The sequence below is a fragment of the Anser cygnoides genome, chromosome 5 (assembly GCF_040182565.1).
Source record: "Anser cygnoides isolate HZ-2024a breed goose chromosome 5, Taihu_goose_T2T_genome, whole genome shotgun sequence".
Taxonomy (NCBI): domain Eukaryota; kingdom Metazoa; phylum Chordata; class Aves; order Anseriformes; family Anatidae; genus Anser; species Anser cygnoides.
Window position 1 is genome coordinate 49,543,205 of NC_089877.1, and position 25,368 is coordinate 49,568,572.

At 40.5% G+C, this 25,368-nt stretch overlaps 2 protein-coding genes across 9 annotated transcripts in view; one reads left to right on the forward strand and one right to left on the reverse strand.

The window, feature by feature from the left end:
* The window catches only part of RPS6KA5 (ribosomal protein S6 kinase A5), a 79,756-nt gene extending 66,056 nt beyond the window's left edge, over window positions 1-13,700 (reverse strand). Inside the window, exons 1-2 of the mRNA XM_066998262.1 lie at window positions 13,318-13,700; window positions 1,654-1,725 (exon numbers count right to left, since the gene is read on the reverse strand). Coding sequence (XP_066854363.1) covers window positions 1,654-1,725; window positions 13,318-13,390 — 145 coding nt within the window. The 5' untranslated portion in view covers window positions 13,391-13,700. The remainder of the gene's footprint in view (window positions 1-1,653; window positions 1,726-13,317) is intronic.
* Window positions 13,701-14,305: 605 nt separating this feature from the next.
* Window positions 14,306-25,368, forward strand: part of DGLUCY (D-glutamate cyclase) — a 41,945-nt gene continuing 30,882 nt past the window's right edge. For 2 of the 8 annotated variants that reach the window (XM_048070464.2, XM_048070460.2), the window contains exons 1-2: window positions 14,362-14,482; window positions 15,912-15,969. The gene's annotated coding sequence lies outside the window, so the exon portion shown is untranslated. The other 6 variants (XM_048070469.2, XM_048070468.2, XM_048070465.2 and 3 more) reach the window with 4 other exon arrangements.

Here is a 25,368-nt window from a genome sequence, read left to right on the forward strand (position 1 = left end):
GAAGATGGCTATGGGTGACAAGCCTAAGGACTACCTGCTATGATTAAGACTATCCCACACCAAGAGAAGTTTGCTAATCTGTTTATAAAGAAGAAAGGGCATGGAAGGTAGCAATGAATGCCAACAGTACCACGAGAATTATTTCAGAGGTACTGTCTAAAGACAGTAGAAGGAGGTCAGGCTACTACTAGTCTCAGCTTGAAGAGAAACCACTAAATTCACTTTGCATTTCAAATGCAATTGTTGCAGTATTAAGATGACCTCAGACTTACTGTGGTAGGAAGGAAAAAGGGGAAAAAAAATCAGGAATGGAACTGGTCTTTGTACATACACATATACACACACCCCATTAAATATCCGGCCAATGTTTCCATCAGCAGGAGACAGAAACGCTCACATAAATGCATAATTATGAGTATTTCATTTTTGCCAACCACACTCAAACCAATAATGAACCTCTTCAAAACAGCATTGCTGCATATTCCTAGGAATATGCAACATATGTATCTGAATATTAAAGCTTCCTTGCCCCTGTCACCAACTACTGAAATTGAACAGCAGGAGTTGAATTGTCAAGCCTTTTGAATTTAGCTTTTTTAAAAACATTACTTCAGAAACAGAAAAATACAATCTCAGGTGATCTAATGGCTTAATAAATTTATGAAAGAATCTCTACAACCCCTAAATGTGGAAATAAAAAACCTTTGCTGCTCTTTTCAGTGGTGCAGCAGCTTACGCAATTATAGCCTCACTGCTAGCTGTTAATGGTTGATAACACCCCAAATTTAATATCAAAACTAACTTACAGTATTTACAGACCTTGATGATAGTCCACCCTCACAATTATCCCAATATACTCAACAGTGCATCCAACATGAATACTGACAAAAGTGTATAAACATGCTAAGAATAATAAAAGCCATTACTTTTCGTCTGTGTGCATGTCTGAATTTACCTTTAAACAAAGGGGAAACAAAACCTTTAGGATTGACAACACAGGACATGCTAAGAATAATAAAAACTATTACGTTTGGTCTATGTGTGTGTCTATGAATTTGCTTTTAAACAAAGGGGAAACAAAACCTTTAGGATTGTCAACACAGGACATGCTGCTAGTTACAGATAGCAATCCTACAACGTCCTACAGATCTCCATCATCATGCTGAAACCCACAATAAAACAGTAAACATCCTCCTGTCTTAAACATTACAGTCGCTTGACTATGACAGAAAGAGACTACTAGAGTCAATGCCAAAACATACAGCTAGCCTAAAGCATTCTATTCAATAATATACTGCCATTGGAGTTTTTTTGAGAAATTTGTCAAAATATAGTCTGGAAATGTAATAAAATTATAAAGTTCATGTATTCATTTAGATCAGATCCTTCACAAACTGTATTATATCTTCACAAATCAAGCCATTTATTTTCCATTTTTTAAGTGAGCATCTTCAGCCAGTGCTTTAAGCAACAATATCTGACCTATAATTTTGCTGTTGGTTGTAAAAGAAGTGAAGAATACCATGGTATACAATACAAAAGCAATGCATCTTCCTAAAGAATGTTCCAATTACTAAGGACTCAGCTAGAAAACAAAACCATACTTAAGAGTAATGTTTCCAACATTCAACTTAGAAAAACAGTGCATCTTACCCCCTGTTCCAAGAACTTTCAAGAGTTCAAAGTTTTCAATGCCAACTTTCTCTGCGTGGCCTGTCAAATTCGCTGAAGGGGAAAAAAAAAGAACATGTGAGATATGTAATAACACTGAAACATCATTTTGACATACTACTGTAGGTTCAGTAAAAACAAGTTAGCAGCTGAATGAAATAAGCAACACTAAGCGGACATTCCACTAGCATACTGTACTAGAAATTGAAAAGCACGGGAGAGCAACATTTTCTTACTCCTATTGATCTTCACAGAACCCAAATTCAAGCCCACCTAGTCCAAACTTCTGCTCCAAACAGGTAATGTGATCACATTGATCAGGGGCACAACCAGCAGAGCCATTAACAACCCCAAGGACTAAGATCCACAGCCTCCCCTGGGCAAACTGTTTCAGATATTTAACCACCCCCACCACAGTAATGTTTTCTGTCCCTAATATTAAACTGGCATTTCCCATGTTCCAGATTGTATCCGTTATCTTTTATCCTATCACTGTACACCACTGAGAAAAGTCTAGGACTACCTTCTCTGTAATTTCCAGTCACACAGTTGCAGACAGCAATCAGGTCTTCCTTAGCACCCTGAATACCGTCATGTCCCCGGATTATATGGTGCTTGGGATGACGTAAACAGAGCTCCCATCACTATTCACACATTTAATATAGAATTATTAAACCTAAAAAGAATTTCTGCTACTACTGAGAGGGAAAGACCTTGAGTCTACTAGACCCACACCTGTGGAAAAAACAAGGCTGAAACAAAGTTGTTTCCTTTGCTGGAGAGTTTGGAAGGAGGGGGCTCCACATTCTACGCAACTGAGTATTTTTTGTCTAACACGATTTTCTAAGCATGGAAATGAAGAGCCCTATTTAAAAGAAAGGGTTTCTGGTTTTTTTGCCTTTATAAGCTGCTGAAAGAAAGCCTTAAGCAGCTCCAATCTTTTCCATCTTTCATTCCTACCATAACATTCAGCAGCCATTTGTAACAACGTGACTGCAGCACATGCAGCAAAACTGCTCAGTGAAACGATCCAGATTAAAAGCAGTAAGCCAAAAAAGTAAAGAAGTTTGATTATTCTAAGCCAAGTTCAGTTCCTGATCCACTTAAATGAGCAGCTGCATAAACAGTTTTACTAGCACAATTAAGGATGCAGCACCAAGCAGCAGAAGCTGCACAGGCTGTCATGGCTGCTAAAAGAATGCCTCGCAAAGTAGCTTCATGCCAAACTGTATGGCTAAAGGCTAGTTTAAAAAAAAAAAAAGATATGCAAGAAGCTTTCAGTAGCAGCAACACAGATTTCAAGTATGAAGATCTCTTAACCATAAAAGGAAAACTTTGACAGGAGATGATGAAATTAACTTATCCCATTCATCAAAGCACATCAGAATTTATTATCTCCGAGAAAATTCATCAAGACACTGAGCTTTCTGAATTCATTGTCACAATTTAAGTTCACCATTCACCAAACTGTAGTAACTCAACAGCTCAAAACAAACAGAAAACTAAGCTTCAGAAAGACATCTCTGCAAAGAACAAGTATAAAAAAATAACCCATTAAACAAGTGAAAAAGCAAATTCATAACTTGTTCCAACAATCCTAGGAATCTGTACACATACACAAAATGCATCTAGTGGGGATAGGGTAACATTAGTGCTCTCATGCCAGGCACTGATGAAATCTCATCTGAAGTATTACTTTCAATTCCTATCATTCATTTTTACAAAGGATTAATCAAACTTGGAGTAAGTGAAGACAGAACACTTGAAATTATTAGATTAGAAAGCCTAAAAGAGCTTTTGGATTTTTTTTGCTTGTACAAATAGAAGCATACATAACAATGACTTTTGCAACTCTGACAGAGTCTACAAGTTATTCTAATGTTATATGCAATAAAAAAACAGACCAAAAATTATTATTGGAACTGATCACAAAAATAGCACTTTTCTGTTTTAATAACATGTAGTAGGCAAGACTTAGTACCAGAATCCTCAGCAAATCAATTATTATGCATCACATGAGTTGAACTGAAGCTTGCTGGACAATTTTCACTGCAAACAGAACAAATACTGTTGGTAGTGCTACATCACAGTCAGAAGTCAGCAGTACGATGTACCCATCTACCAAGAGAATAACAGCAGGTAAGGCAAAGCTAGACTGAGTGAATATCTGTAATAACTTCAGCAAGTCACGTCACACTCAGAAAGCAACCTGTCTTGGAGCAGCTGAATATTGCATACTACTCTTCTTAACAAGCACTGACAACAGAACTCAACGGTCAGTTTCAAAACTGCATTTCCTACCAGGGACAGCAGGAGTCATGAAATGATCCAAAGGAGACCGGTGTCAGTGGCCACAGTTTTAATGAAGCAGTGGGTGTCACCGAAGAGATTCGAGACAGAACTTCTCTCGACACTAGCTAAATGAATGCTGGACTCAGACTAGTAAGAAACATTTCACTTCCATTATGCAGCGATCTTCCATTATGGAGTACTCCAAAAAGGTTTTTACCATCTCATATCCTTTAAGAGCTGTCAGCAGAAGACTTTATAATTAAATGCTCTTCTAGAAGGAGAAACAGTCATTTAGTGCTGCTGTGTTCTTGGAACTGAACAAGAAGACCGAGAGAACAGAACAGAGAAACACTAATAACACGCCAAAGATTTGCAGCACTGTAGAGGCTATAATCCTAAAAAAAGAGAACAAGTCCTGAACTCTGCCCATTAATTTGAACTAACTATAAACTCAATTGAACTTGTATTCCACATTCAATAACACTAGCAAAACTTTTCCCACTTTTGTGGGATTAAATAGTTGTGACAGTAAATAGTTGAATGATGATTAGTTTGAACTATTATGTACTTGTTCCAATGGGAACCATAATTTTGCACTATCCACTTAATCCCATTTTACTTCAATTTAGAATGTTTAATTGCCTTAAAAAAGAATAGAAAGAAATGCCTTGCAAGTTATTGTAACATTATTTTCATAACAGAAATGGAAAACAGTATCACGAATAAGCATACTTTCACTATAAAAAAAAAAAGTCCCACCTCATTATTTTTACATGATACTGAAGAAAAGGGCCATCCCACAAGACCAAAAGACTAAAAAGAGCTGCATAACACATGGAAGTATGATAGAGCACTTGGGACACACAAACTGTCTCTCAGAATTACTGTCCATGAAGAAAAGCAGAATTATCCCCTATCTTGAATAAAATAAAAACATTAATAATAGGTCTTCAAAGCTACAGGAAAAGATTAACAATTCCCCCAGACAGTGCTTCTCCCAGCACTGCCGTGCCAGGCAATGGCTTGATCCAACAGTGTCTGCACTCAGTCCCTCTCTAAAATCACCAGCCAAGAAACGCAGGCTGAAGAGCTTGTGGTGCCGACACCGCGTTCTTTCCAGAGACGCTCCTGGAGCAGTTCTTTGCCATCATCTGCTGAAAGCAGATGCACTTTGTGACATCGAGATGTGGCACAGCTTCTCCAGAACTAAGGTCGCTATACTGATACTTCCTTGAACTTGCTTTGAGGAGTGCAAATCCCAAAGATCAATTTTATGTTCACCAGCCACTCAGTAAGAACCCAAACAGCCACTGAAGACTTTTCACAAAGACTGCTTTCACAATTACAAGGTAACAGTTCCCAGGAGTTTGGAAACGGAAGACTTTTGTTCTCCATGCCCTTTTTCTTCAAGTGTATTGACAGATTATCTGAGAAGTACAAAGGAAGGGAACTGAACTTGGGCATGAAGAAGGTACTACCCAAGTCAATAGGACAAGAGTTTCTCCACAAGCAATCTGAAGCTACGCATCGCACAGCAGTTTATAGACAGTGGTACATCAGGAAGAAAACAGCACAAGCAGCAGGATCACAACACATTCTAGGAGACAAGCTAACTGCATAGGTGCACAATTAGGAAGTTTCTATTTACAGATTTTCTATGGTACACAGGTGATGGTTACAGCAAGATACAAGTGATCAAGCCAGAAAGAGAGAAACAGACTGAAACGAAAGGCCAGATATAATGGCCAACCATGAAAACAAAAAGGAAATAATGGTATCAGTCCTGGTCATCACCTCTGAAGAAAGCAAACGTCTAGAAAGATTCCCACTGTGAAGACAAACCTCCACATGCAGGGACACCAAAGCAGGAAGATCAGTACTGCTGTTCTCACCTCCAGGGAAGCAGAGCGGTCTGTGACTCTGGGAATCAGGACAACATATTTCTACTTGGTGGAGTACCTGCAGATGACATAGGACTTGGCACTGTCACCTGAGCAATACTTGAACTTTGAGATGGCCCAGCATGAATAGAGAACTGTGCAAGGTGGTACTGTGTAGTGACTCTACTTGCTTTAAACTGTATTTTTATCATCTTAATAAATAAATAATAATTCAACAACAGTTGTTTTTACATTAAAGTGTGGTATCTCCTCTGTTTCTACACTCCATGTCTTACAGGTTTTGAAGCAGAAAGATGAAACTGGAGTCTCCTCCACTGAACTAGATCAAGGAGCCTTCAAAGACAAGCTCTGCCTGAAAGCTGCAACTCCTCTGCTATTCTCAGCAACGTGAGACCAGCTCTGCTGGTTTACTGAACAGAGCCATGAACCTCACACGCTTTAAGCAGAGAAAGCAAGAAGGAAAATGGGACAGGAAAATATCTGTTGTATATCAGATTACCAGGTGTCTGAAGCCTGGTGCCATGATCAACTTGATTGTAACCCATTGCTTCAGGGAATGGCCCACCTCTACCCACGGAACTGATCTAACCTTTTAAGTCACAGCAACAAAGAACAAATGCTGGTTTTCAAAGTTGTAAGAACATAAAAATCAAGATCATCCCTCAGTCAGAGTCAACAGTGGGTGTTTTTCCTTGAAATTGACCAAAACTCGAATATTCTTGGGCAAGGAGGGGAGAATGGAGGGACACAACAACACCAAAAAAAAAAAAAAGGCAAAACAATCCCAAACACATAAACACATAACCAAAACCACACAACTGTTGCTCATTAGACACTGATGAAAATGCATCTAGCATGTTGTACTGTTTTTCTGCTATGTATATAAAATTACACTTTGATTGTATCTTGTTATAACAACTGAGATTTATTTGTGAAGGGAATTGAAAAATATTCCATGGTCCTTTAAATCTGAAAAACTACCACCAACTAATAATCGTCAGGTCACTGAACAAGAGTATCATTTAATCAGGCCAAGGAGCCATCACACAACCTTTTGTTTCAAAGGACACCACCTCAAGGACTACCTACATTTTTCTTAGGTTAAAAGAAAAAGAGTAAAAATAAAACATGCCCACAGTTCTGAACTCACATCAAAGAAGGGAAAATACAACTCATGCTACCCTGCGCTCTAGAATCACAAATAGGGTAACGTTGATGACAATTGTTCATCATTTATATTACCAGATACTTAAGGACAAGGCCATTTGAGCTGAAAAATATTCAAGACCTCAAAGCCATTGATCCTATTCTGGAAGGCCTGGAAACCAAAGCTTTACACAGCCAAAGGTAACAAAAACCTTCTGAAGTACTAGCTAAGTGTAACACAGTAAGTGGAAACTCAGAAGTGTGAAATGCTGTGGGAAAGACAACAGGAAAACATCATAGCCATGATTAACACGGACTGAAGCTGCAGAAGACTATCCCACCAAAGTTATCGTTTGTACATCAGAAGCTGCAATGAAAATACAAGCGTGGGTATCTGAGATTAACAATGCAGACTGACAATAGTCTGAATCGGAAAATGCTTCATGTTAAAATCCATTTGCATTCATCAGCAGTACCCTTTTGCTATTACAGAAGTGATTGAGCCATGAGGTCTGTCATTACTGTACGATGAATCACTATGAGGTCACCAAGATTCAACCCCGAAGCATCTCCATCATTAACTAGAAGCTCAAAGCACAGTAACTGTATACATCATGTAACAGCAAAAAAAAAAAAAAAAAAAGTAGTTAGGTAACATGCTAATGTATCAAGCTGCTATAATTGAATACCAAAGAATGAGTTGAAACAGCTAACTCAAAATAACAGCTGTCTGAAGACTATGCATACCTTTTCAAACCAGAAACGATATCCAAGAACAAGGTATGAATCAAATTTGGCCTTCTCTATCAACGGAGATTAGTATACCACTTCAAAGCAAGAAAGAAAGAAAGGAAAAGAAATAGTCACGGGCTCTCTTTACAGTTATAGAAGTAATGTGTTAGCTTATGCAGGCAATAACTAGGAAAGCTTAAGAACTATCTTCAAAATGATGCTCTCTCAGGTAAAGCTTTTATGACTAACTGTTCAAGCCAGCATAAAATATTTATAAGTGTCAACAGTCACAATAGATACCAAAACAAAACACAAACAACAAATAAAATGACTGCAACGCAAGTCCTTCATTAACCAGGCCATCTGCCTTTCTACAGAACATGTCAGAAGCAAAGAGATCTTAGCAGAGCTTGCACTTCATCATTAGGATTGTACAATGGCGCAAAAAAAGAACATTTACCAGAAGATATTGACAAATGATGCCAAGCAACGAAGGAGATCCAACAGAAATATTTATGTCAAAAACAGAGCTACAAATCACACCCTCAGACACCCAGGCTCTCACATAAGTTTAAGCAACTCCGGCAAGTGTTTTCTGAATTGTGTCTTAAATAAGAGCCTAAAATGCACCGAAGTGGCATATAAGGTTCCCAAATCTTTTGTGGAATCCAGCATGAGCTTTTAAACCAACATATTTAAAATACTTTGGAACCAGTTTGAACAGCAGACTGACTGGTAGTCCTCATCTACACGAGACACTTCATAGAATATAGCTATTCTAAGCAACAAGAGCCTGAAGGTACCAGACCTTTTTATAGATCAGTTCAGCCGGGCTTATTAGATTCCAAAGCCTGAAAAAAAACAAACAAAGCGATAGTCGCTCTGCTCATTCATAATCAAAGCTGACTGAGTTACTAGAAGATAAATAACAGGAGATTCCTGGACTACAAAAAGCAACAATTTTGAAAGCATAAAATCCAGAGATTTAAGTAGTATTAAGCAATATTCATAAACTCACTTGAAAGCAATACCAGAGCACATTTATCTCAGTGATTAAAAGAGAAAAGTTGAACAATCTGAGCTATGAAATATTCAACTATTAATATCTCCCAATATCTAAACAATACACAGAATTAGTACAGTCAGATAAAAAAATCTGTTACTTTTTAAACGATACTTTGTGTAAGAATCTTTAAACTTTCATAAACATGTTTCCTTCTAAAAGTAAAAATAGAAAGAATACAGTAGAGGTGCCAGGTGTAGCTCCATCGCAGAGGCTGAATTCTCTATTTAACGCATGATTTCATCATCTTTTTTAGGCACAGGAATCTCCACAAGGCCTTACGATGCAATATGAACAAACAACGAGCTATTTTATAGTTTACAAATAAATCTATTCCAGTTTAAGCTCTCACTCAGTAAGGGGTAACTCAGAATTTGTAATATTAAACCCTTCAAAGATCCCATGAGTTATCTTAAGCCTTTCATAGTTCCATGTGCAATTATAAACGAGGCTGTTTGGCTCACGTGGAAGTTCCAAATTATCCTGCTGCTCCAAACTGTCTGCAGTGCCGCAGCCCATCGCTGGGTTGACTTCTGGGCTTCACATGACTTTTCCCATGCCATATAGTATGGTCAGACAAACAAACTGCAAACTAACACAAGTTCTCCAGTCCAAAATCCTAAACATATACACTGCCTATCGCCCGTACATTCATGATCTGTCTCATGTTTGCTTCAAAATCCCAGTTTTCTCATCCTTGCCCCTCACTGGGCAATGCTGGAAGTGAAGGTACTCACTGCAAGATCGGCAGCCTCCCAGCTAGTCACACACACTGAAGCTCAGGATCCTTTAATCCTTCCTCCCCCCCCCCCCCCCCCCCCCACCTCCCTGCCAAAATCAAGAACTATGAAAGAAGCAAACAGAAGTGGAAAAAAAAAAAAAACACCTCACTGTTAGCAGTTTATTTTCTTCTTACTTATCCACATCACAGCTCTTTCCTCTGCCCATATCCTTCCCCATCACACATAAATTGTTCTCTAATAGGCTTTATGTTTGTCATTGTGCGGTTCCTTGGCACAACCAGGGAACAGAAAATGTAAAGAGGCAATTACAGTATTTTTTCCACTGTAAATAATACCTAGCTCCTTAGGTCTCCAAAACAGATGTGAAGCTGTAACAACTCTAAGGTTAGCCTTCAAGAACACAACCTTTTCCCTTATGAGATACAAGAAACAGATCATCCTGAAATTTTCATTTTCTTATTATTTTCACTGGAAAGCTTCAGTAACAGTCAAAGACAGTCACCAGTTCCTATCATTTGATCTTTGTTATGTTTTTTCTTTGACTTCCTGACAAGAGACGGGGATTCCACTTTCCCCACAAGCTCACTTCCTTCCCAGTGTAAGCAAAAGGAGCTGGTGGCTATTCTGAAGTGGCTGAGTTGTGAGTTTCTACTGAGGAAAAAAGGGTTTGTATGACAATCTCTTATGAAAATTAAAAAAAAAATACAAATAAAATAAATCAGTTGCTAAATACATTAGGGAAAAAACATCACTATTAACTGAAATGTGTTCTAAAAGTCACTGCTGTGTCTAATCTATAAAACAACCAACCAAAGGAAAAATCACTGAAGCAAATGCATGTATACAGCTTGCCCACCAGTACAAGGAAAATCTGATTCTTTGCATCATTAAAATAAAAAATACATACACAGAGCGGTACCCAATCATTGTAATCTGGCAAAGTACATGGCATCTCACAGAGGCACTCAAGCACTGTGCACCACAGCTCCTTCCCTATCACAGAACCAATCTACACGCCTGTGAACTGATGTTTTTTCAGCACTTGCTTTTGGTCAAGCAATAGAGAATGACTTTCAGTGCCATAAGAACGTGGGATATAGAGCTAAAATTAAGACAGATCCTATCAAAGACAGGATTATAAATTCAAAGCCGAAGTTTAAAAGAAGTCAGACCATGGTATGATAGGGTTAACAAGCAGCTGAGTGCTGTGTAGAATCTCTACAGCATAGAAATAACACTACATACGCTGTAGCTGTGCATTTTCATATGCTGCAATACTGGCTTGAAGGTAACAGCAATCATCTGTTTTATTCTTGAAGATACTCTTTTCATCTGAAATCCGAGTTTTATAGTATGTTCACTTACTCACTTGACTGCAGTCGATGCCTGTCTCTAACCGGCTTCACAGTTTTAGAGCAATTTCAAGACTCGAGTAATTACAAAGCGTAACTACAGGTTCACCTGCGCTTAGCTGATTTGAATACCTAATTCTTCATACTTTGAATGACTTTCTGTTATCAAGAGGTTCAAGCAACAACTTCCACAACATGAAAATGAGACACTCCCTTCTCAAAGAAGCCACTATTTCTACCACAATAGTACATTCTTCCAAAGCGCTGCGAGGACTGACCTCTTTTTCATCTGCCAACTGACAGCTAGTTTCGATATGCAACTCCGTAAATCATTCAATTAGTCACAGAGCTAGCAACATCAAAGAAAACACACAGAGGAGGGGAACTCTGGAATCTAAACAAATCACACATTAAAAGAATATTCATGGCATACAACCTCAGTATTTTAAAGCAACAAGGATCCTACGGCTACAATTCCTGTTAGGCGTACCGTCACCCTCTGTCCCAAAATGAAGTGAAAATAATCGTGCTGCATGTTTTAAAACTGGGGTGGGTTGACCCCAGCCAGCAGCTAAGCACCCACACAGCCAGACCCAGTACAAAAAAAAAAAAAAATAAGAAAAGCATCCAAAGTATCCTAGAGATTACTAATTGCCTATTTCTACACAAAAGAAAGCTGATGGCAACTTTTCTCTTCCAATTATCCTATCTCCGTGCTTTGTGTAGAGACAAGTTCTGAGACAATATCTTGATATGCCTTGCATAGTGATGACACTATTGACACCTTCAGGAGTAGGAGTCTCCCAGGAGTACATGACAGAGCAGCTCCCTCCTCCACCCTGATGTTCCAGAAATAGACAAGCCATTGCTAGAAAGCATTTTTCAGAAGCAGTTTTCTAAATACTTAATAAGGAGAAGAAAATGAGGAGGGAAGAAGCGACTGAATCCCACTAAAGGAATTTCAGAAGCTTAAAAAGAGACCAACAAGCCCAAGATTATTATTTTTTTTAAAAAATTAAGATCAAGTATCAGTACTTCCTGAATCTATAAAGCTTAAAGATCAGGATCAAAACATATGTGTATTATGCTGTTAGACAGCTCTTTGTCTAGTGTCAGTGAATGTGTTTATTTTCAAACTATCTTTACACAGCTATCCTACAGGGATATGTGCTGCCTCAACTTCTAGAAAATAGTTATCTAGCTATGTCTAGATTTCTATGGAGTAAATGTGTGCCGTGTCCTTTCCCCTACATGTTTCCCGCACACTGAAATCTAGCAATACCTAACAAGACAAATATGCATTCCACCACTTCTTTTTTTTTTTATTCTTCTTGAAAGAAGGAAACTACTGCCTCTTTGGCTTCTGCGTAGCTATCAGGAAGAGAGCCTTTTTTTCCCCTCCCAAGCTGCAGTGATAGCTATGCTCCACTGGGGTACATCTACAGAGCCCCTAGACCTGAGTGACCGAAAGCTGAGCGTTATCAAAAAAACCTCAGCAACAGCATCTGCATTCCCAAGTGGTCCAGTAAAGAAAGTCAGCCACGTTAACCCAGGGGTGCTTGTCTCAAACTTTCAAGATGAACATCACCCTACAGTTACTTTTACTTAATAATGGAGACAAGGGGAAAAGAAGGGGAGAGAAAAGGAATGAAGGTCACGGTTAATAGCACCTCCATGTTAATAAACAGAAAGAATCTATAACCTGACTACATGTTACATGCACTTCTGAATTAACAGTAAGTTCTAGATCTACTGCAGCAGTCAAGTTGCCTGGAAACTTCAGAGAAGCACAGAGTCCCTATTAAAAATATATCAAGATTTTCCATAACACAACAGCCCACAGCACAGCATTTCTGAGAGGTCCAACGTGTGGAAACACGCCGGACTGTGGCTCCAGAGGGTCTTGGAGGAAGGATGGAGGTAAGCCAGGCTCCACGGGCTGAGCAGCCCGGTAACTGGGCGGCTGCAGGCTGGCACGCTCCTCACCCTACAATTCCGGCATTTCGCCCAGGTCAGAGAAAAGCTGTCACAGAAAGCTGCCACAGAGAGCTGCGGAATTTAGGACCGCGATAACCAGCCCCCCACCCACACTGACAGAGCCATAAAAGTCTGACGGACTATTAGAACATCCCCAGGAGCCTCATCTGCGGCCCCTCACCTCCTCCAACAGCACCCGCACCACGGGGCAGCGGGACAGGGGCTCGCACCCACCCGACACACGCCCAGAGGGCGAAGCGGCCCCCCCTCAGCGCTCCTTCCCCCCCTCTCCTTCCTCTGTCCCCCCGGAGCTTCCCTCCCCGGTCCCACACAACTCTCCCGGCCCCTTCCTCCCCAGCGCCCCCCCGGGCCCGGCCGCTCCCCTCAGCGCCCCCGGCCGCCATTTCACGCCCCCCTCACCCCCCCCCCCCCCCACTCACCGTTGCGCAGCTCGTGCCTGACGGTGAGCAGCGGCCGGGCGCCGTCCTCCGCCGGGCCCGAGGGTCCCTCCATGGTCCGGCCCCGGGCGGGTGTTTTTTTTGGCTTTATTCTTATTTTATTTTTTCACTTGGCGGGGAGCCGGGGCCATAGGAGCTGGGTGAAATACACCCGGCAACGAGCGGGGAGCGGGGGCCGGGGAGGCGCTCACTCACTCACACACACACACTCACACACACACACGTAGGCTGCCCTCCCCCGGCCCTCAGGGCCGGCCCATGTCCTTGCGGCTCCCCTCCCCCTCGCTCCGGCCGCCCTCCCCGCCCCGCGGCACGGCGCCGAGCCGAGCCGAGCCGAGCCGAGCCGAGCCGAAGGGAAAGGGGGGGGGGGGGGGAGCGAGCGGCCGAGCAGCAGCCGCTCCTCGCAGCGCCCCCTCCCTGCCCGCCGAGCGCTGATTGGTCCGCGCGCCCGCGGCCCCCAGCGGCTATTGGGTAGAGAGCGCTCCGCGCACCGCCCCCCGCCCTTCCGCCCAGCGGCGCCTTCTCTCATTGGCTCGGCGGCTGCGCCAATCGTTGGCTCCGCCCCCCTGCTCCCCCCCATCCCTCTACTCCCTGATCTTGTTTGTAAACATTCCCGCCCGCCTCTCCCGCTCCCCCCGCCCTCCCCCGAGGGCGGGCGCTGCGTTGCCTAGGGGACAAGAGAAGGAGCCGATTGACCACTGGGGCTGTCAATCATCCCAGGGAGCGGGGGGGGGGGGGTAGCGCCCCTTCCTCGGGCCTGTTCCATCGGGCTGGTGGGCGGGGGGGGAGCAGCCGTGGGACTCCCCACTCGCAGGGGCGGCGGGGGGGGGAGCCGGGCGGCACCGCTGCCATGGAGGCGGGTGGCGGGGCTGGGAGGGGGGGGACTCGGCTCGGCTCGGCGGCCCCACAAGATGGGGGCGGGCGGCTGCCAGGCGCCGCCGGGACCTTCCCCCGGGGTCGGGGGCGGGCTGGGGAGGGCTGCGGGGTGCGCAGGAGGTGGGAGGTGCTGGAAGGTAAAAACGGCCCCGGGCTGTGCCGGGTGGGGGCTCCTTCACGCGACCGGGAAGTTGTGGGGACCTGGGGTCGGCCTCTTCTCTACTGATAGGGCCAGAGGGGATGGCCTCGAGTTGCGGCAGGGGAGGTTCAGGTGGGAAATGAGGCGACATTTCTTCTCAGAAAGAGCAGTCAGGCGTTGGGACGGGTTGCACAGGGAGGTGGTGGAGTCACCGTCCCAGGGGGTGTTCAAGGACAGGTTGGACGTGGCGCTTAGGGACATGGGTTAGTGGGTGGCGTTGGGGGATGGTTGGACCAGATGGTCTTGGAGGGCTTTTCGAACCTTAATGATTCTGTGATTTTAGAGGGGGATGTGTTTGGGGTGATATCAGGCCTCTTGATCTCACTTGAGCCTCTCGGTCTGCTGTGATGGGGAAGCAGGTGGGTTCACCCAAAGCAGTCCGCAGCTTCCCCGATCCTCTGTCACATTACGCAAATTACTTTTATTTCCAGTTCTTATCACTGTAATTCCCAACTTGCTTCTTTTGAATGTCATGTCATAGCAGCAGTGTGCACACGTAGAGCCTGATTGTGGTACGCCAGACACCAATGAAATAAAATGTCTTCTGCTCAGCCTTCATTCACATTCCAGTACTGTGTATCTCTTTGTGTGTGTGTGCATACATATATAGAGTACTTGAGTATTTGTACATACATATCCACGTTTGTACCATTTCCTGAGGAGAGATTGAACTATTTAAAGTTCAAAAGAGCTTTCTACTATAGTATTACTTACATACCACATCTTGTTTTAAGTTTAGTTTAGTTTTGTTTGTTTTCAGAAGTTAAAATACCCAAGGGTTTTCTTTTATGGTATTCCTGGTAGAACTTTTTGAGGATGTTCTCCACAAAACACTGCAGGAGTACTGCTGCAGTATCTGCCCGTAGCATGTGGTACACACACCTAACTTAGTTGGAATTGTCCATTCAGTTACTGCCTTCCTGACAGTATTTTATCAAGACTAAAAATATAGAAAGTCTGATTGTAGAGGGTGTTTTCAAACTGAAAAAGCACTAATTGACTAACTTCTGTTACTCGGTGTTAGAAGTGATATTGCAGTATCGCAATTGTAGAGATAGTAAATGTTACATTAGCGGTTCCCTTACAGAAGGGAAAATACTGAAAATACAAAAGAAACAGATAAAGTTAATTGTTAAATTTTTGCATCTTTATAACTCATGGCTCCTTTGCACACCTAGTGGGAGCATCAGCTTTACTTCTCTAGGAGGAGTAGCAGCCACTTCTGGTTATCCTTTGTCCCAGATGTTAGATCTTAAAGAGACTAGTACAATGTCATCCAGGGGCTCTGCTAGCCAGCGCTTTGGACTAACTGTCCCTGGCAGCCTCAGAAGAGAGAAACTGAAACTTGACTCTGTTCTGTTCTTTACTAACACAGTGTGAGTGGAGCTGGCAATGAATCCAACAGTTACAAATAGTCTTGGTTTCAGGTGGTCATAGCTTGACAGACTTTATCTGCTTGTTTGTCTCGGGCTGAAATCTCTTTTCTCCTTTTAAATTTCAGGTTAAAGGATTTAACAACTTTAAAGAATGAGGTGAGAACGCAAAAAAATCTAACCAAGGTTAGTGATACATTATGGTATCTGCAGACTATGCATATAGCAAGACACAGTGATTACTCTATATTTAAGCTCAGTTGTGACTGGGCTTGGAAAGTCATATTGCATGAGCTGAAAGTTCATTGTTGTCACTGAGAGACCCTCTGATTTGCTTGCACTTTGGCAAAGTAAAGGAACAATATGGTTATTTCATTTTAAAAATTAAGATTTTTATGTAACATTATCTCCAGCATTAAAATATTTTAGCAGGAAGGTTCTCTTGTCATACCCAGAAAAAGCAAAACAGCCGTACTGAATGCTTGAAAATAATCCCACCTTTTGACATACATTATGACAAAGGGACTGAAATCCTAAACGTCCTGTTTATTCCGTCAGTACAAGACCATGTTCAAGATTTCATTTCAACTAAACTTTTAGGAGCAATGAGGAATAAAACGGTCCTGTGCTTGATTTAAGTGTGGACCTGCTTTCAGTGGAGTGGTCCAGGCATAGCGGGCTGGTTTCATTAACTTCATCACTTTTGTCTTTCAATCATTATCACATGGCCTTGTGGTCATTTGTAAAAGGGCAGAGTTTTGTCACTGTTAAGGGTAGATAGGATTTACAGGTAGTTGGAAATATACAGGCTACATCTGTACCAGTAAATAAAGCAGAGCGGGATTTGTTCTCTAGGTGTCAGGGCAGGTGACATGACATAGCATGGCATAATTTGCAGGTATACAACTAAATTCTTTACTCTTCAAAACTGGGTGGCCTTTTCCATCCTGCCTCCTGGATTTACACAGATTGTAAACAGTTACTGAGCCGTGCTGGCCCCCAGTTTCTACAAGGACATTGTCTGAGAGGGTACTAGTCAGGGGCCCGACTGTACCCAAAAGCACACCAGCGGTCAGAAGCGTGGATGGTTGTGTGCAAGCACTCAGATTCTGCATTTGTCCCATTTAAATAACTAACAGAGAGACTCACAGAGTCAGATGAGGGAGGTAATTGGCTTGAGCCTGCAGTCAAAGCAGGCATGTGAAAGTACAGAAACGATTATGGGCTATAGACCCACAGGGAGCCCAGAACGGTCTGTAACTGGTTGCTTTATAGTTTGGAGAAGTAAAACCACCCTTGCTATGTAAACTGTGCTTTTGGAAGAGCAGCTCTGAGTGCAGTATAACTGACTGAAAATGTTATTTTCATTTTAGATAATACTTTAGGTGTGTGCAATGACACTGAACAAAAAAACACTATTTGGCATGGTTGAGCATTCAATAAATTACCTCTCTAATGTTAAAACAAAAAGAAATATAAACAATTAAAGACTATTGGGTAGTGTGGAGCCACTTTCCCTCTATAATGCAGATGTCTATTTTGTACATGGTATTTTCGAGTCATGCTGATACTCGTGTGTACAATAAGAGCAGCCTGACAGGTCAATCAGCCAACAGTTCAATGTTTGAGCTAAGCATGTGCTGCAAGTTTGGGAACATGGAGTAACAGAGTTCTAAAGATAGATGTCCCTTACCTACCCCACAACACAACTGTTCAGAAATATGTAGATTTACTTGCCATTCCTAATTGCAAAGAGAGACAGGAAAAAATGTTGTAGGAAATACCCACATGGAAAGATATCGCTGAACATTTAAGAAAAAGTGTCACAACATTTCCTTTTTGGTTCGAAAAGAGCTGGTGTGCCAAGGTGGTTTGAGAGCTGAGGTAAAATTGAAATTGAAATGCTCAATATACAGAATTCTGAGAGGAAATGAGAGAGAAAGAAAGAAGAAAATGAGTGCTGTAGCTGCATACTTCCAGGGTGTCACTGCTTTACACTATTGACATACTTGATTTACTTTCTTTCTGAAGGGGAGCTGCATGTGAAAAAGGTAGTTGATATGGTGCTAAGGTTGAAGATAGCTAGCATTTTCTTATGGTCATTGAATTGTTACAAAAATAGGTACTATTTTCAAAGTACAAATGTTGGAAAGCTGGATGATACAAAGTATTCCCCGTAATCACAGAGAACATTTGCACAGCAAGGGAAAAAGAGGATCCAATTTTGGAAAGCAAGAAATGAATTTAAGCAAGGACTCCTCAGGAAAAATATTCAAAACATGAAACAGCCTTTGGGTGAAATTTTAATGCTGTAAAGGTACTAATTTCTAGTTTACATATATTATCTGTATTTAACCATTTAAAAAAAAAATCTGCGTTTGAACCCTTTGTGCTCAATAACTGTCAAAAAGTAAATAGGGTAGATAAATATGCTGTTTTAAGCATTTTTGTATGAAACTGCTCCAGCGAACAGTTTTATGTCTGTAAAACTGCTTAATGTCATACCATGAAAGGAGAAGTTATGCTAAGCATCCATGCCTAATAATTCTTTTAACGGAAGTGGTACAGCTCTGTCAGGAAGTGGATCGTTTCTTGAAAGAGTGAATGTAAGTGATGAAGATGTGTCACTGATTCTAGAGTTACATCTTTACATGAAAATGTATTTCTGTGATTAAACTTAAGTCCTTTTTCAGTTCGTATTCATTTCTCCACTTAAAGTTTATTTTTTCTTTGATTACAGTACAACTACTGTTCCTTTTGAAAGCAGCACTTTCAAAAGTTTAATTGTTAAAAACCTCCATGGCTCTAGAAGTGAAACAATTTAAAATATGTTATATTACTTGCTTTCTAATGAGGAAAAGGAAAATGAATGAACACCATTCAGAGAGGAAAGGAAGCAGTACTATCTAGTAAAACAGAAGTAGGGGGTTTATTTCAATTTCTGATCTGCTTAAATGCCTAAGCTAGACAGAGATGGAATTTCTAGTTAATACGAATAATTGGTTTTCCGATCCTAATCCTCACTCACTCACAACAATTTGAAATTATTTTCAGATTTGTTGTAAAAAACACAGAGGGATGTTCTACATAACGGTATCGTTAAACCTCTGAGTAATACTGACTGCAGTGTAATTAAGCTGAAAATCCTTTTCAGAAGACTCATATGTAAATTCTCATTATTTTGAAAATTGTCTCTAAATTTTGGAGAACGAGACTTCAAAAAGGAGAAGCTAATCAACGTGATCTGAAAGCTAGAGATGAGGAAATTAAAACTTTTAACTCAGCATGGAGACCGTGAGTACATCCTGATAGTTGCAGAAGCCATGCATCTGCTCTCTACCCCCAAAGAAGGAAGCAAAAACATGAGAAAAAAAAAAAAAGTGATTAACAGGCAGAGCTTAAAGGTATGCATTGTAGTTCTTAAAGACAAAAAAAGGAGATAGTGAAAAAAATGACACGTAATGAAGGTGGAGAGGCAGTTTTTGAAAAGCATAAATGAAAACCATTAAGTTCATTTCCACAACTTTTCTCTGCTGTCATATTTAAAGATATTGCATCTGTTAAATGAAAAAAGGAGATTAATAAAGTGAACAATATTGCAGAAACTCCTGTATGCCCTTTTTCCTTTGCCTTGACAAAAGTTAAATGGTTATTGATTTTGAAATTACTCTTTTAAAGTCATAAAGATGAGGTACTGCCATTACTTGAAATAGCAGAAGAGAACATTTTAAACAATCATGAAATATTAAAATGAATTATAAAAACAGGAGATAAATATGATTCTATGAATACACATCAGATATAAAATATCACTGTTAAAAATGAGGTGATAAACCAGATACCTATAATAATAAATCAGAAATTTTCCATAGTTTTAAAACATTTGGAGATTTTAACTGAAGTTGAATAATTGACAGGAGCACTGTAAATTGCATGACTTGGGACTAGAACTAACCAATAACTGAAACTCAGCAATCTTCTAACTTCATTACTGTTGTTCATAAACTTTTCATGCTCTACTGATTTATTGAGACATAGGATGCAGACCAAGCTCAGCATAGTGTCTCCAGTGCTGTCCAGTAGCAGCTATGTGGTGTCACAACACCATAGCAAGAAACTTCTACAGCTTAAGTATGCAGTGTATGAAGAAAGACCTCCATGTGTTTGCTTTGAGTTTGCTGCTTACTAGTTCAGTCTGATGACCCAAAATTATTTAGTTTAAAAAAAGGGAGAGACTGAAGAATTGTTACCTTTTATCTCCTCCAGGCTATGCAGTCTTTTCTGTTGGATCTGCCACTCTTTGATATTCAAACCTAGAGTGTGAAGCACAAGTCTCCCTGCCTCACATTGCCCAGTACAATATTTGCAGTAAGCATGGGATATGTATCAGGCACCAACAGTTCTCTGAGATTTCAATAACCCGTGCACAGCTGTACTTCTTGCATTTTTCTCAGGTAAAGGGCTTCCAGGGAAACTTAGGTTATTTAGATGCTAGAACTGGCAGTTTCAATACACCTCTTTTCTGATGTAAGCTGTTTGACTGTGACAGTCTTCTGAGAAGATATCAGAATTCCTGTTGGTCAGAAGGCATTTTACACTCCTTTTCTAAAATTCTCAAGATTTGCATTTTCTCCGGAATGTTAGCCTTTTGTGCACAGAAATGTCTCTTTAAACAATTTTCCTTTGGCTGTCATTTACAAAGTCTGTCTAAGAGTAAGGTTTGGCATCCTCTTCTTTACAACATGTCACATTCAAAGCTACTTTTGTGTTGTGACTGCCTGTTAATGTATTGATAGGAAACATTACAGCAATATAGATTGTTGACATTGTAAATAACTCCGATATCTCTGAGTTATGTCAGCCCTCTACAACACCACCCCCCCACCCCCCCAGCATTTTCTGGTATTTAATGAAGATTTACACTAATACCAAATCTCTCTCCAATTTCAAAGGAACGCATTCCTATTCAGCCAGATTTTATTACATGAAAACCAACTGTATAATTACAGAAACTCAGTAGTAAGTGATTTGCTTCTCATTGGACTCAATGTTGCCTTTCTACAATTTTAGTGAGATGCAGTGGATGTTTGCATCTTCAAAATGTGAAGTCAAATGAGGTGAGCCCCTCAGATTCTCAGCATTCTTTGCAATAAACCGTGAAGTTAGGATATCGCTTTAACTTAACCACATGTTCTCTGAGTAGCATACATTTGCAATGTGGCCTTAAGATGTCTTCCCACCAAAGCATTTGGTTTTGGGTGGTAGTGAGATGTTGTTAGAAGCTTTGCATTATTTTCCTAACTCTTTAGATTAAAAATCAGTAAAACTGTTCCCCTATGTGACAGTATTTCTCTTTAGAAAACTATGTGATGAAAGACAGTGGACAAGTGTGAAGTATTTGTTTGCTTCATGCATTAGACACACACACAAGCAGACAAAAAAAAAAAAAAAAAGCTTTTGGATTGCTTTAGCAAGTACTAGAGCAACAATTACAAGTCGCATGGGATTGGCCACGCACCCACAATGTTCGTGGCAGTCCTGGAGCACTGTTCTTGGATTGTAGGAGGGGATGAAGGCAATCTCTGCAAAAATTAGGAGTCCCTCCCTTTTGACAGTTAATCCCTTATTTAACCTTGTGTTTCAAGACAGACCGGTATCATGCCTTCTGTAGCCCTTTATGTACCCTCTCTGGCTTCAGATATCCCAAGAAAAAACAATCATACCTTCTCAAAGGCAACAGTGCCTCTCTTTCTCTGCAGGAGCAAATGAATTCTTGCCCCACCCACACAACCCCAAGAGAGCAGCCTGCTCCCCCCACTCCCTGCCTCTGCTACAGTAGCAGCAACGTTTGTCTTCAATTACATATTCAAGGATGGTATTGTCATAGTTGCAGGTGATTATGCACATTATCACTGGTTGCTTCCTATTAATGCTTTTACCTCTCTGGGTTGAAGCTTCACAGTGCATCCTCTTATAGATGGAGCTTTGGGCTACAACAATCTATTTCGGTCCTGTTTATTTGGTTGTTCTGTAGTTTTGTAAACTTCATTCCTGTTGAGATTCTTAGAAGGGACAAATCGAGAAATCATACAGCCTTATTAAAACATAGCCCTGTCTAGAATAGCAATAAAACCAAAACATTTTAAGTCTTACTATCTTACTATTACCTGTTCACAGAATGTTAATTGCAAATCTTTAGCTATTTACTTGAGAGCAGCTTATCTCTTGTCTTTCCTGGTTATTTGTTTGTCATGCATCTGGATATGAAGTCCACATATTCATGCAATAAATATCCTAGCATTCAGGTTACCCATAGTATTCATAAGCTGCTACAAAGAAGCCAGCAATTTACTCTGATTTATTATAAAAAGATCTAAAGAATTAATTCACAATCTTATTTTATGTGTGCTATTACGTCAGAGGTTATTTTCAGCAGAAATTTCAATCTAGAATTAAAAACATAAGCTTATGGTTGTAGTTGTAGTCACAGGACAGGTGTTCGGTGCAGGTAAGCGATTGTATCACGCTGCAGTGATGCTGAAGAGCCCTGGCTATATACAGACCAGATATATATACAGACCCAGAAAAAAAAAAAAGATGTTTCCCAAAATTTCCCATTCATGTAATATGATGAAAACCCTTAGACCACAACTGAAAACTGGAAAAACTGACTTTTTCACTGAAGCTGGTAATTACTGTATAAGGTCAGATATTGATTCTCCATCAAAAATGTATGTCTATTAGGAACAAAATTGTCCATCTATAAGCACAGCATCCTCTACTTCAGAGTTTATTTTTAGGAAATACATTTGAGATGTGTGACTTCTGCACAACTCATGAGCCCAAGGTGACTGAATTTAGATGCATTTCTGTTAATACTTTTAGCTATTTTTAATATGCATAGATTGTATCCTAAACAATGCTTGCTTAATGCACTTTGTTTTGCATACTTTCTTTTGTATACTTAGTAACCATAGAAAAGTCACATACACATCTTGAGCTTTAAGATAACCATTGAAGTAACTCTCTTTAATTGAGAACAGTTTTCTCTATGTGATCAGCCATGGAGTGAATGCACATATATATGCGTAGATATATATATATATGCATAGACCCTTTTTTTTTGTCCAGAGTTGGAAACCAAGTACAGATTGTAATAGTTTCCTTCTTCAATAGGAGTGGAAAATATTGTGTAATATTTTCCAAACTGAAGCTGGACCTACTCAGAATGCTTAGTTTTTAAAATTTCCAGTAAATGAGAAGAAAAAGCATGTTTATTGTTTGATTAGAAGGCCACAGATTTCTTAATTTTTATATCTGGTTTTATATTCTTTTGGTAAACTATCTTTTCTATGTCAAATATGTGTGTGTGTATATAGTAGCTGTATGGTTCAGCAATAGTAATTGTAACTTGCTTTTTATCAAGGATGCTATCTTGACTCATACACATGTAGTTATAAAAAGTATGTATATTGCTTGTATCTTCTTCTGTCTTTACCTTAAATTAATTTTTCTCTCCTGTCACATCGTTCTTTATTCAGATCTGTGTATAGTACATGGCTTGTTTGCAAACACACAGAGGAAGTACAATACAGCAAACGTCTAAGCACTTCATCTGTCCTTGAACTGGACAGGACTGCTTTTCTCTTTTACTTATATTCACAGAAGTAGTACAGGTTTGAATCCTTACATTGCAAGATCAGAGACAAGGGTTTGTGCATATAACCTTAGCCATATCTAGGAACAAAGCCCAAAATAAATAAATAATCAAAAAATAATAATAGCTTAAATTTTGTTCTGTGCTGCCTGTATACAAAATATTGGCTGAAGTCTCCATTAAAAAATTGAATTTTGGAACTAGAGCATACTGAAATAAATCCTCTGTAGTTCAGGTCTTTTAAAGATATAAAATCAGGCTATTGACGCATAAGGCATTTACAGCCCTGAGCTTCTTATTGTGTAGTAATGAAAATCAAAATGATGACATTAACATCTCTTTAAAACCAGCTAACCGATGCTGCAGCATTATGAATCATCTCTTTAACACCGATGCTGCATTTTAAAAATACGATCCTGTGGTGACAAAAGGTGTGAGGGTGACAGGCCTGCAGGTCTTATTCAACTTGCCGTTTCCTCATAGGGAAAGCAGTAGAAATTGAGGGTTAATTGTATGGGCTAAAAAGTTGAAGCCTGTATTTTTTCAAAATTCTTGAGCTTTTACTGAAAATGCACATGAAGCTAGCATTTTGAGATGCTCACTCCATTTACTGTAACTGCATTGAATACTGTAGTTTATTGTATAAAACACTGAACATCTAAGAGTGACAGCAGTTAGTCATCAGATACCTGATCTAGGCTGTAACTGGAAACTTACATGAGAAGTTCTCTCTCTACCATTACTCTGAACCTTCCAGTTTCTCCAGCTTAAATGAATGTTCATTGATACAATAGGAACAACTGTACATTTCTGCCAGCAGAACCAGCACAAACCAAAATGGCAGCATAAAACATTACTCTTGCAAGTCCCGTATTTTTCTTCAATTTATTCCCTACTTGCGTGACGCGAAGTGCCATGTTACCATTTCATGACTAAAGAGTAAGACCAGTTTAGATTCAGAACATGCTCTGACTCCTCTGTGCTGTGCATAGCTATGCTAGCATGGCCTGCATTAGGACCCAAGCCTAACAGAGCTCCTTACCTTTCCCTGTGCACTTACTGCATAACCAGGGTGCTGTTGCCACCAACGATGACCCTCTGAATCCTTGTGATAGACTGACTGCATCAGGACCACCCGCATACTGTGGGGTGAAGCTGACCAGGATGGTTTGATAAGGGCCTGTATCCTTCCCCTCACATTAAAAGTATTACATACTTGGAGATTTCCTTTTCAGGGCACAGTGCTTCAGTTCAAAACCACCTTTCTCCTAAACAGTAGCGACCATTGCAACCATAGGGGAACTCAGTCTCTACTCGATCAAAGGTGATTCTGGTGGATGAGGACAGTTGCCCATGGGAGGATTACATCATATGCAGGTCTTGAATGATTGCTCTGAGTTCAGAAATGGAGAGACAACTGGAGGCACTGATGGAGTTTCTTATGCCTGCTCTGCAGCACCAACTCACCACTTGCAGAATATCTCTTCCCGTGATCACTGTGGTTGCCATTTAACTATAAAACGAGTTATTTCCTGACTTCTACAGATGACTGGGCAATCAGGTCAGGGTAGTAACACTCTCATTTGCTTACCTGAGTTGCCACGTCCTTCAGGTTTTCTATCCCCCGTGTTACTGCAAGGCAGAGGTCCTCAAAGGTTCACTTGACATCGAATCTCATATTGTCTCTGTATAGTTAGGGGAAAAAAAGCTATGGATGAGGTACAGATCTTCGTTTGGGTCCCACCACGAGGGGTTTTGATTGTGTTATTCAGGATTATAATTCACTAATCCTGCAAGTTCTTGTTCACAAATTGAAGGATGATGAATACTGATGATTTCTGGGCTTTCTGATGCAGTATACCGAATAAGTATGTATTGTGTTTGCCAGGCAGGCTCTGAGCTCTTGCAGGTAGAATGTAAATGTCTCT